The 10,683-nt window shown below is 37.4% G+C and overlaps 2 protein-coding genes and 1 long non-coding RNA gene across 4 annotated transcripts; all 3 read right to left on the minus strand.

The window, feature by feature from the left end:
* Positions 1–1,644: 1,644 nt before the first annotated feature.
* LOC148104279 (uncharacterized) lies at positions 1,645–3,969 on the minus strand. The gene is made up of 6 exons (XM_087838324.1): positions 3,950–3,969; positions 3,697–3,845; positions 3,395–3,609; positions 2,756–2,817; positions 2,525–2,670; positions 1,645–2,424 (listed from the first exon to the last, which is right to left on the minus strand). Exons 1-6 carry the CDS (start codon positions 3,967–3,969, stop codon positions 2,339–2,341), a joined length of 678 nt encoding a protein of 225 aa, XP_087694450.1. The 3' UTR covers positions 1,645–2,338.
* Positions 3,970–4,220: 251 nt separating this feature from the next.
* LOC148104280 (uncharacterized) lies at positions 4,221–7,532 on the minus strand. The gene is made up of 10 exons (XM_087838325.1): positions 7,340–7,532; positions 6,920–7,029; positions 6,763–6,824; positions 6,528–6,670; positions 5,994–6,433; positions 5,838–5,899; positions 5,585–5,733; positions 5,050–5,489; positions 4,894–4,955; positions 4,221–4,545 (listed from the first exon to the last, which is right to left on the minus strand). The coding sequence occupies exons 2-10, from the start codon at positions 6,968–6,970 to the stop codon at positions 4,221–4,223; spliced, it is 1,734 nt and encodes a 577-aa protein (XP_087694451.1). The 5' UTR covers positions 6,971–7,029; positions 7,340–7,532.
* A 1,452-nt stretch (positions 7,533–8,984) lies between these two features.
* LOC148104281 (uncharacterized) lies at positions 8,985–10,604 on the minus strand. Of its 2 annotated transcripts, none has more exons than XR_015718426.1 (5): positions 10,412–10,604; positions 9,992–10,101; positions 9,835–9,896; positions 9,600–9,742; positions 8,985–9,510 (listed from the first exon to the last, which is right to left on the minus strand). It is a non-coding gene; the product is annotated as an uncharacterized LOC148104281 (long non-coding RNA). The 2 variants fall into 2 exon arrangements; XR_015718427.1 differs by having other exon boundaries at positions 8,985–9,513.
* Positions 10,605–10,683: the final 79 nt, after the last annotated feature.

The raw sequence follows: 10,683 nt of genomic DNA on the forward strand, positions 1-10,683 counted from the left end.
TCGGTTCATGGTATCGGTTAACTTTTACGAGTATGAGTACACACACATTTTACAGTATCGGCCCCGATACCCGATACCAGTATCGGTATCGGTGCATCCCTATATTAGAGGTATGGGTAACCCTGTTAAGTGATCTAAGGTTTTCACTCACTTAAAACATCAAAATTCTGATATAGCATTTTTACAGGAGACTCATCTTCGCATTAAAGATCATTATAGGTTATATTGACCTTGGGTGGGGCTCTTTCACTCAAATTTTAATTGAAAAGCTAGAGGAGTGGCCATTCTCATTAATAAGAAAGTTCAATTCTCTTTGTTATCGCTGATAGGAATGGTAGATACATCATTGTTGCTGGTACCCTAATGCAGAAAAAGATTTTGTTGGTAAATGTATACGCCCCGAATATTGATGATGCTGAATTCGCTAATACATTGCTGAGTAACATCCCCTTTTTGAATACTCATTTTGTTGGGTCTGTGTTTCCACAAGCCCCGCTGGTTCAGAAACTTATTCTCGTTAACGACAAAAACAAGACGAACATCTTTTACTTGCTAGCAAGGGAGGCCCCAGCCGGTGTCTCAGAAAGCACTCTGAATCCTACCGCAACAACCCCAACGACGGCCTCCGTTTGCTGCCTTTTATTGGGAAAACAGTTCACACAATACACATCACAGCAAAGCAACGCCCACCATAAAACCCCCCAAATGGTTCTAAGACAAGGCACTATGTGTGTGTATGTGTAAACATCTGTATGCATGTGAGAATGTGTGTGTGTGGAACAACATTTAGTATGATGATCTGGGAACAACACCAACACAACGAATACATTGATTTCATTTCTGTTTCTCATGTATGGATGGCTGTCTGTATATGTTTGTGACAGTGTATAATTTTGCATCCTTGTATGCGCAGGTACATATTTTTGTATATATGTGTGTGTTTTCTGTTTTTCCTTCCTTGTTGCATGTCCTTGTCCCGTGCTGTTGTTGCTTTGTAGAAAATAAAAAATTTAAGAAGGATGCAAAATTATGTGCAATTTCAGTATTTGAGTGTGGAGATATTGTGTGTTGTTAAAAAAGAAGCAGCAAGGTCAGGTTAGAAGGTTTTCTTAATGCTATTGTCATCAGCTCGGCTGGAGCCTATCTCCACCGAAATGGAGTACACTGTGGACAGATAGGCACATAAACCTGAATTTAGATTAGATTAGAATTAAACTAGCATTCGTGTTTGTGCGAGGAAGCTGCAGTACCATCACATCACACCAGTAGATGAAAATTCAGCTGTGTTTGTTTGGTGTAATTTGATCCAAATTCAGCCCAAGATCAATGTCTCTTTTGAACATGTATAGGTCTAATACAGCTGTCAAAATATTATGTCACTTACCTCACTGAACTTATTAAATATGCTGAAAAATGTTGGTTGAAAAATAAAATATGTAGAGGTTGTTTTTTAGACTGAGGTCCATATTCTTTCACCAAAAAATACTTCTAATTCAATGTGTAAACCTAAAATTAAAAAAGAATTATTAGAATTAGATTTAGTTTTACTTGTATCAAAAATCTATGAAGGGGTCTTAAGAGTGCTATGATAGTATTTCCTAATCAATTTTTTGAAAAGAAAAATTAGAGTAGTTGATTAGAGTAGTATATTTAAAAATCAAGATAGGCAGGGTTTGTTCAATGTCTTTAATTGAAGCTTCTTTAGTTTATCATGATAGACTTATGAAGAACCTGCTTCAGAAAGAAAAAGGTGATATTAATATTATATTATTTTTATAGGGACAGTTCTTTAAATAATTTTAAATGTGTGTATCAGGATCACTTAGAATTTCGTATTTCGTATTTTGTATCCAATACAATACAAACAGAATACATACAATAATAGAATACAATATATACAAGAAATATATTTCAATATTGACTGGTAAAGGTGACCATATAGGACATTTTCACACATCTTATATTTTATGAATGCCAGGTGAGGTGATGATTTCCTGATTATCACTTTCATTTTTTTCACTCTCAGAGTCAGAAGCTGAGGAGATGCTTTATGGATTAAAACTTGATCTCATTGATATTAATAACTTACAGTATGACTTTATCACAGGACCTACATTATAAATTGACAACCAATGACACCTTTGTTGGAAATTATGTTAAAGTTTATATTGATAGAAAACATAAAGGTTAATTTCAGTTTTAGCTACTTCTAAATCATGGTATGATTGCTCTTCATCAGAAGCTCCTCGTGGATTTTCAGTTGGAACAAAGTCCTTTTTCATACCCAGTCACAGGAGACATTTCCTCAAGTTATTTCACAAGAGCATCAGCGCAGATGTTATTGCTGGCCTGACAGGAGCCATGACAGCAGCACCATACAGGAAGCAGTGAGAAGACTGATCTTGTGACTCACTCCATGTGACACTTTTGTAAATGTTGAGAAAAAGAAAAAAAGGCATTTCTTTCAGAAACTGTTCTGTAATATAGTAATATGTTTGACATGATTGAATTAAATATATCTTACATATGCCGTCCACACGAATAGAACTGGTTTGAATGTCGAAGGGTGTTGTCTTGGCTGCATCAATCAAAACTTGTGCAGTCTCTTTTGCATTAGGGACCAGTGACATTGCAAATCCAATGTTCATGTTATTGATAATGGATCCATTACTGTGAAAGGAAAAACCCAAAACTTAGTTTTGTTTCCTTTATTTACTTTAAATATTTGTAAAATTATGTACCATAAACAATTTACCTGAATGCAGTCACGGTGATGAAGCGGAATGAAGGATATCTGGCCTGGTAGAAAGGTCTAAGCTGCAGAAAAATGAATAAACACACTGTAAGTATTTATTCTTTGCTTTTTGAGATTGTGCTTCTTTACTACAATGTCATTTGGGACATATTATTAGGACTATGTAATATCATAGTGCAATATATATACATAATAGTGTTTGGGGGGTTCTGGTCACCCAGCTACCCATTTCTTGAATGGCTAGCATAATACAGGTTACAGGTCACCTTTATGTTTTATCTTTTTTTCTTTAAACACTTGCAAAAGCATGGCAATGAGTTGGAAAAAATAGAAACACCAGAAGTATTTACTGTGGAATTTTAGTTCAGTTTAGATCATGGTGGAAATGTTTTTGGTATATAGTTTATTGCATATAATGTATATCATTTTTCTTTATCTCAACTTGTATAATCTTATAAACAATGGAGAAATTGTTGACTTTAGGAGGGGATTCATAAATGTATGGATAGAAAAGATGGCCATACATTTTTTTAATGGTATGCTATCAAAATACTGTTATGTGACAATATAAGTATATACTCTGCAATTATTCACAATACATACACTTAAGTATTATTTAACTGCTAGAAGAAAACTTACTGCTGTCTCTATCAGTGAAGCTCGTTCTTGAAAAGCTCTGGATGATGACGTCAGCAAGTCAGTTGTAAATATCCCATTAACAGATCTGAATTGCACTTCCCTTTTTTGTACTGTCTCAGCAGTTGTAGTTGTTACAGCTTTAGTGGTTGTAGGAGGTGCTGTAATTGTAGTTGCTGCAGTTGTAGTTGCTGCAGTTGTAGTGGTTGTAGGAGTCTCTGTAGTTAAGGAAACAAAGTGTTGCTTTAACAAACAGTTCTGATATATTATGAATTCAAAATGTGATAATATTAAATAGTGCTTACCTGGGTCACTGACAACAACAGAGTCTGTGCTAATGTTGAAGGTTGTTATGTTTGGAGCTGCATTGATCAAAACATTTGCAACCTCAGTGTTATTAGGCACTGATATAGATGCAAAATTAATATCAACGTCACTGATGATGGATCCCTTTCTGCAAAATAGAAAACATTGTTTACTTGCATTCAGTTATCGCAAATATTTATAACTATCATAAAACATTTGGTATATTGCATCAGTATGTAAAAAATAAATTGCCTGAATCGGATCACTCTCATTGAGCGGAATGAACGAAATGTTCTCTTGTAGAAAGGTTCGAGCTGCAGAAACACACACAATCACTGATCTTTGAGTGTCTATGCATAAGTGAGTGCAAACATTTAAATATTGCTTGACTTCAGCAACAAAACTTACTGTTGACACTGTCCGTGTGGCTCTTTCTGTAAATGCTGAAGATGATGAGTTCTCTAAGTCAGGTGTAAATGTTGCTCCAACATCTCTGAACTGCAACTGCTTTGTTGTAACAGCCTCAACAGTTGTAGTTGTTACAGTTGTAGTGGTTGTGGGAGTAACTGTGGTTGCGTTTGTTGGGGTAGTGATGATTGGTGTTGTAGCGTTCACAGGTGTACTTGAAGCTGTTGTAGACACTGTAGTTGTATTTGTTCCTGGTGTGTTGCTTGTAAGGTTTGCTGTGGTTGCGTTTGTAGGTGTAGTCATTGTTGGTGTGGTAGCGTTCACAGGTGTACTTGAAGCTGTTGTAGACACTGTAGTTGTATTTGTTCCTGGTGTGGTGCTTGTAAGGTTTGCTGTGGTTGCGTTTGTAGGTGTAGTCATTGTTGTTGTAGTTGAAGCCACTGTAAATGCCAAGAAAAGGAAACAAAGTGTTGCTTTAACAAACAGTTCTGAGATAATATGAATTTAAAATGTGATAATATTAAATAGTGCTTACCTGGGTCACTGACAACAACAGAGTCTGTGCTAATGTTGAAGGTCGTTATGTTTGGAGCTGCATTGATCAAAACATTTGCAACCTCAGTGTTATTAGGCACTGATATAGATGCAAAATTAATATCAACGTCACTGATGATGGATCCCTTTCTGCAAAATAGAAAACATTGTTTACTTGCATTCAGTTATCGCAAATATTTATAACTATCATAAAACATTTGGTATATTGCATCAGTATGTAAAAAATAAATTGCCTGAATCGGATCACTCTCATTGAGCGGAATGAACGAAATGTTCTCTTGTAGAAAGGTTCGAGCTGCAGAAACACACACAATCACTGATCTTTGAGTGTCTATGCATAAGTGAGTGCAAACATTTAAATATTGCTTGACTTCAGCAACAAAACTTACTGTTGACACTGTCTGTCTGGCTCTTTCTGTAAATGCTGAAGATGATGAGTTCTCTAAGTCAGGTGTAAATGTTGCTCCAACATCTCTGAACTGCAACTGCTTTGTTGTAACATCCTCAACAGTTGTAGTTGTTACAGTTGTAGTGGTTGTGGGAGTAACTGTGGTTGCGTTTGTTGGGGTAGTGATGATTGGTGTTGTAGCGTTCACAGGTGTACTTGAAGCTGTTGTAGACACTGTAGTTGTATTTGTTCCTGGTGTGTTGCTTGTAAGGTTTGCTGTGGTTGCGTTTGTAGGTGTAGTCATTGTTGGTGTGGTAGCGTTCACAGGTGTACTTGAAGCTGTTGTAGACACTGTAGTTGTATTTGTTCCTGGTGTGGTGCTTGTAAGGTTTGCTGTGGTTGCGTTTGTAGGTGTAGTCATTGTTGTTGTAGTTGAAGCCACTGTAAATGCCAAGAAAAGGAAACAAAGTGTTGCTTTAACAAACAGTTCTGAGATAATATGAATTTAAAATGTGATAATATTAAATAGTGCTTACCTGGGTCACTGACAACAACAGAGTCTGTGCTAATGTTGAAGGTCGTTATGTTTGGAGCTGCATTGATCAAAACATTTGCAACCTCAGTGTTATTAGGCACTGATATAGATGCAAAATTAATATCAACGTCACTGATGATGGATCCCTTTCTGCAAAATAGAAAACATTGTTTACTTGCATTCAGTTATCGCAAATATTTATAACTATCATAAAACATTTGGTATATTGCATCAGTATGTAAAAAATAAATTGCCTGAATCTGATCACTCTCATTGAGCGGAATGAACGAAATGTTCTCTTGTAGAAAGGTTCGAGCTGCAGAAACACACACAATCACTGATCTTTGAGTGTCTATGCATAAGTGAGTGCAAACATTTAAATATTGCTTGACTTCAGCAACAAAACTTACTGTTGACACTGTCTGTCTGGCTCTTTCTGTAAATGCTGAAGATGATGAGTTCTCTAAGTCAGGTGTAAATGTTGCTCCAACATCTCTGAACTGCAACTGCTTTGTTGTAACATCCTCAACAGTTGTAGTTGTTACAGTTGTAGTGGTTGTGGGAGTAACTGTGGTTGCGTTTGTTGGGGTAGTGATGATTGGTGTTGTAGCGTTCACAGGTGTACTTGAAGCTGTTGTAGACACTGTAGTTGTATTTGTTCCTGGTGTGTTGCTTGTAAGGTTTGCTGTGGTTGCGTTTGTAGGTGTAGTCATTGTTGGTGTGGTAGCGTTCACAGGTGTACTTGAAGCTGTTGTAGACACTGTAGTTGTATTTGTTCCTGGTGTGTTGCTTGTAAGGTTTGCTGTGGTTGCGTTTGTAGGTGTAGTCATTGTTGTTGTAGTTGAAGCCACTGTAAATGCCAAGAAAAGGAAACAAAGTGTTGCTTTAACAACAGTTCTGAGATAATATGAATTTAAAATGTGATAACATTAAATAGTGCTTACCTGGGTCACTGACAACAACATTGTTAATGCTGAAGGCTGTTATGTTTGGAGCTGCATTGATCAGAACCTTTTCAATGTCAGTGTTATTTGGCGCTGATGTAGATAGAAACCGAATGGAGATGTCAGTGATGATGGATCCATTTCTGCAAAATCAATAAGCCAAATATTGTTTTACTTGCATTAATTCATTGTGTATTATGTATTATATGTAGTCATCAAACAAAAAATAAATTACCGGAATCCAGTCACTTCCATTGAGTTGTATGAAGAAAATGTTTTATTGTAGATTGGTTCAAGCTGCAGAAACACACACAATCAAAGATCTGTGAGTCCATATGCTAAAGTGAATGCATGCATTTAACCACTTTTTGACTTCAAGAGAGAAAACTTACTGTTGTCACTATCAGTGATGATCTATTTTTAAATGATGGAGATGATGACATCAGCAAGTCAGCTGTAAATGTCTCTCCAACAGATGTGAACTGCAACAGCTTTGTAAAAACTGGCTCAGCAGTTGCAGTTGTTACAGGTGTAGAAAACAGAGGAAGAAAAAAAGCAGTTGAAAACAAAGTCATTTTTCATAAACACACAATGTTGTTTTTATACATGGTAGATCTCATTTAAAGGAGTCCCTCTGCTGTTTAGCACATTACATTATGTTGGTTTTATCTGAAAAAATAATTAAATAAATAACTAGAAAGATATTCATGCTCCAAAAAATAATAAATTCTATATGATATTAAATATGAACAGGTATATTGCCTAAAAATAAACCACTTCAGGTGTGGCATGCGTGACTTCTGTTTACTCACTGTTTATTTGGGTTGCTACGACAGATGCTGAATCAATACTGAGGTTGAAAGTGTTGTTGGGGTTAGACACCGCTTGAACTAAGGTTTGTTGAACATCTTTAGCCTCTGGGATTTGTGCAGGTGTTATTGTGTTATTAAACACAACCTGCACTTCTGCTTCAGTATTAGATGCTCGTGTTCTGGTCCCAGCTTGTCTAAAGAAAAACGGAAAAACATCCATTCTTAGTTAAATATGTTAAATTAACATTAATTATTTGCAATTACTGATAATAAGATTAGTGTTGCCATAAATGAACAAAAGTAAAAATCTTACCTGAATGCTATGACAATTACACGGCTGAAAAGCAAACCATATCGATCTCTATAGATGCGTTCATACTGTGTGGAGCAAACAAGTAGAAATTAATTAATTAATTCAAATCAGCTGGAATCTTAACAACACTTCAAAATGAATCTCAGTATTTTACTCACCACTACTACCACTTGCTCCGCAAGTGCTATAAATTGTGGACTAGTTTTATTTTCGAGTTCAGGCATAAAGGGTTGAACCAAAACTGCTGCAAGAACAACAACTGGTGTACGAACTACCGCCACTGGTGCTGGTGTTGTTGTTGGTGTTGTTGTTGTTGTTGTTGTTGTTGTTGTCATCGTCGTTGTTTCTGTTGTTGTTGCTGTTGTTGTTGCTGTTGAACCAGTTGTTGTTGAACCAGGTGTTGTTGTTGCCGCTGTTGAACCAGTTGTCGTTGAACCAGGTGTTGTTGTTGCCGCTGTTGAACCAGTTGTCGTTGAACCAGGTGTTGTTGTTGCCGCTGTTGAACCAGTTGTTGTTGATCCAGGTGTTGTTGTTGAACCAGTTGTTGTTGTTGCCGCTGTTGAACCAGTTGTTGTTGCCGCTGTTGACCCAGTTGTTGTTGCCGCAGATTCTGTTGTTGTTGCTGCAGTTGAACCAGTTGTTGTTGAACCAGTTGTTGTTGCCGCTGTTGAACCAGGTGTTGTTGTTACCGCTGTTGACCCAGTTGTTGTTGATCCAGGTGTTGTTGTTGAACCAGGTGTTGTTGCTGCTGTTGAACCAGGTGTTGTTGTTGCTGCTGTTGAACCAGTTGTCGTTGAACCAGGTGTTGTTGTTGCCGCTGTTGAACCAGTTGTTGTTGATCCAGGTGTTGTTGTAAAACCAGGTGTTGTTGTTGCCGCTGTTGAACCAGTTGTTGTTTCTGCTGTTGAACCAGGTGTTGTTGTTGCCGCAGTTGACCCAGTTGTCGTTGAACCAGGTGTTGTTGTTGATCCAGTTTCTGGTGTTGTTGTTGCTGCAGTTGAACCAGTTGTTGTTGATCCAGGTGTTGTTGTTGAACCAGGTGTTGTTACTGCTGTTGAACCAGCTGTTGTTGCTGCTGTTGAACCAGGTGTGGTTGTTGCCGCAGTTGACCCAGTTGTCGTTGAACCAGGTGTTGTTGTTGATCCAGTTTCTGGTGTTGTTGTTGCTGCAGTTGAACCAGTTGTTGTTGATCCAGGTGTTGTTGTTGAACCAGCTGTTGTTGTTGAACCAGCTGTTGTTGTTGCTGCTGTTGAACCAGTTGTCGTTGAACCAGGTGTTGTTGTTGATCCAGTTTCTGGTGTTGTTGTTGACGCAGTTGAACCAGTTGTTGTTGAACCAGGTGTTGTTGTTGATCCAGTTTCTGGTGTTGTTGTTGACGCAGTTGAACCAGTTGTTGTTACTGTTGTTGAACCAGGTGTTGTTGTTGCCGTTGTTGACCCAGTTGTTGTTGCCGCAGATTCTGTTGTTGTTGCTGCAGTTGAACCAGTTGTTGTTGATCCAGGTGTTGTTGTTGAACCAGGTGTTGTTGTTGCCACTGTTGACCCAGTTGTTGTTGCCGCAGATTCTGTTGTTGTTGCTGCAGTTGAACCAGTTGTTGTTGATCCAGGTGTTGTTGTTGAACCAGGTGTTGTTGTTGCCGCAGTTGAACCAGTTGTTGTTGCCGCTGTTGACCCAGTTGTTGTTGCCGCAGATTCTGTTGTTGTTGCTGCAGTTGAACCAGTTGTTGTTAATCCAGGTGTTGTTGTTGAACCAGGTGTTGTTGTTGCCGCAGTTGAACCAGTTGTTGTTGCCGCTGTTGACCCAGTTGTTGTTGCCGCAGATTCTGTTGTTGTTGCTGCTGTTGAACCAGTTGTTGTTGCTGCTGTTCAAAAAAAACAAAGTGTTGCTTTAACAAACAGTTCTGAGATAATATGAATTTAAAATGTGATAACATTAAATAGTGCTTACCTGGGTCACTGACAACAACATTGTTAATGCTGAAGGCTGTTATGTTTGGAGCTGCATTGATCAGAGCCTTTTCAATGTCAGTGTTATTTGGCGCTGATGTAGATGCAAACCGAATGGAGATGTCAGTGATGATGGATCCATTTCTGCAAAATCAATAAGCCAAATATTGTTTTACTTGCATTAATTCATTGTGTATTATGTATTATATGTAGTCATCAAACAAAAAATTAATTACCGGAATCCAGTCACTTCCATTGAGTTGTATGAAGGAAATGTTTTATTGTAGATTGGTTCAAGCTGCAGAAACACACACAATCAAAGATCTGTGAGTCCATATGCTAAAGTGAATGCATGCATTTAACCACTTTTTGACTTCAAGAGAGAAAACTTACTGTTGTCACTATCAGTGATGATCTATTTTTAAATGATGGAGATGATGACATCAGCAAGTCAGCTGTAAATGTCTCTCCAACAGATGTGAACTGCAACAGCTTTGTAAAAACTGGCTCAGCAGTTGCAGTTGTTACAGGTGTAGAAAACAGAGGAAGAAAAATAGCAGTTGAAAACAAAGTCATTTTTCATAAACACACAATGTTGTTTTTATACATGGTAGATCTCATTTAAAGGAGTCCCTCTGCTGTTTAGCACATTACATTATGTTGGTTTTATCTGAAAAAATAATTAAATAAATAACTAGAAAGATATTCATGCTCCAAAAAATAATAAATTCTATATGATATTAAATATGAACAGGTATATTGCCTAAAAATAAACCACTTCAGGTGTGGCATGCGTGACTTCTGTTTACTCACTGTTTATTTGGGTTGCTACGACAGATGCTGAATCAATACTGAGGTTGAAAGTGTTGTTGGGGTTAGACACCGCTTGAACTAAGGTTTGTTGAACATCTTTAGCCTCTGGGATTTGTGCAGGTGTTATTGTGTTATTAAACACAACCTGCACTTCTGCTTCAGTATTAGATGCTCGTGTTCTGGTCCCAGCTTGTCTAAAGAAAAACGTAAAAACATCCATTCTTAATTAAATATGTTAAATTAACATTAATTATTTGCAATTACTGATAATA

The sequence above is a fragment of the Neolamprologus brichardi genome, chromosome 3 (genome assembly GCF_056152115.1).
Source record: "Neolamprologus brichardi isolate AB-2024 chromosome 3, ASM5615211v1, whole genome shotgun sequence".
Lineage (NCBI taxonomy): Eukaryota > Metazoa > Chordata > Actinopteri > Cichliformes > Cichlidae > Neolamprologus > Neolamprologus brichardi.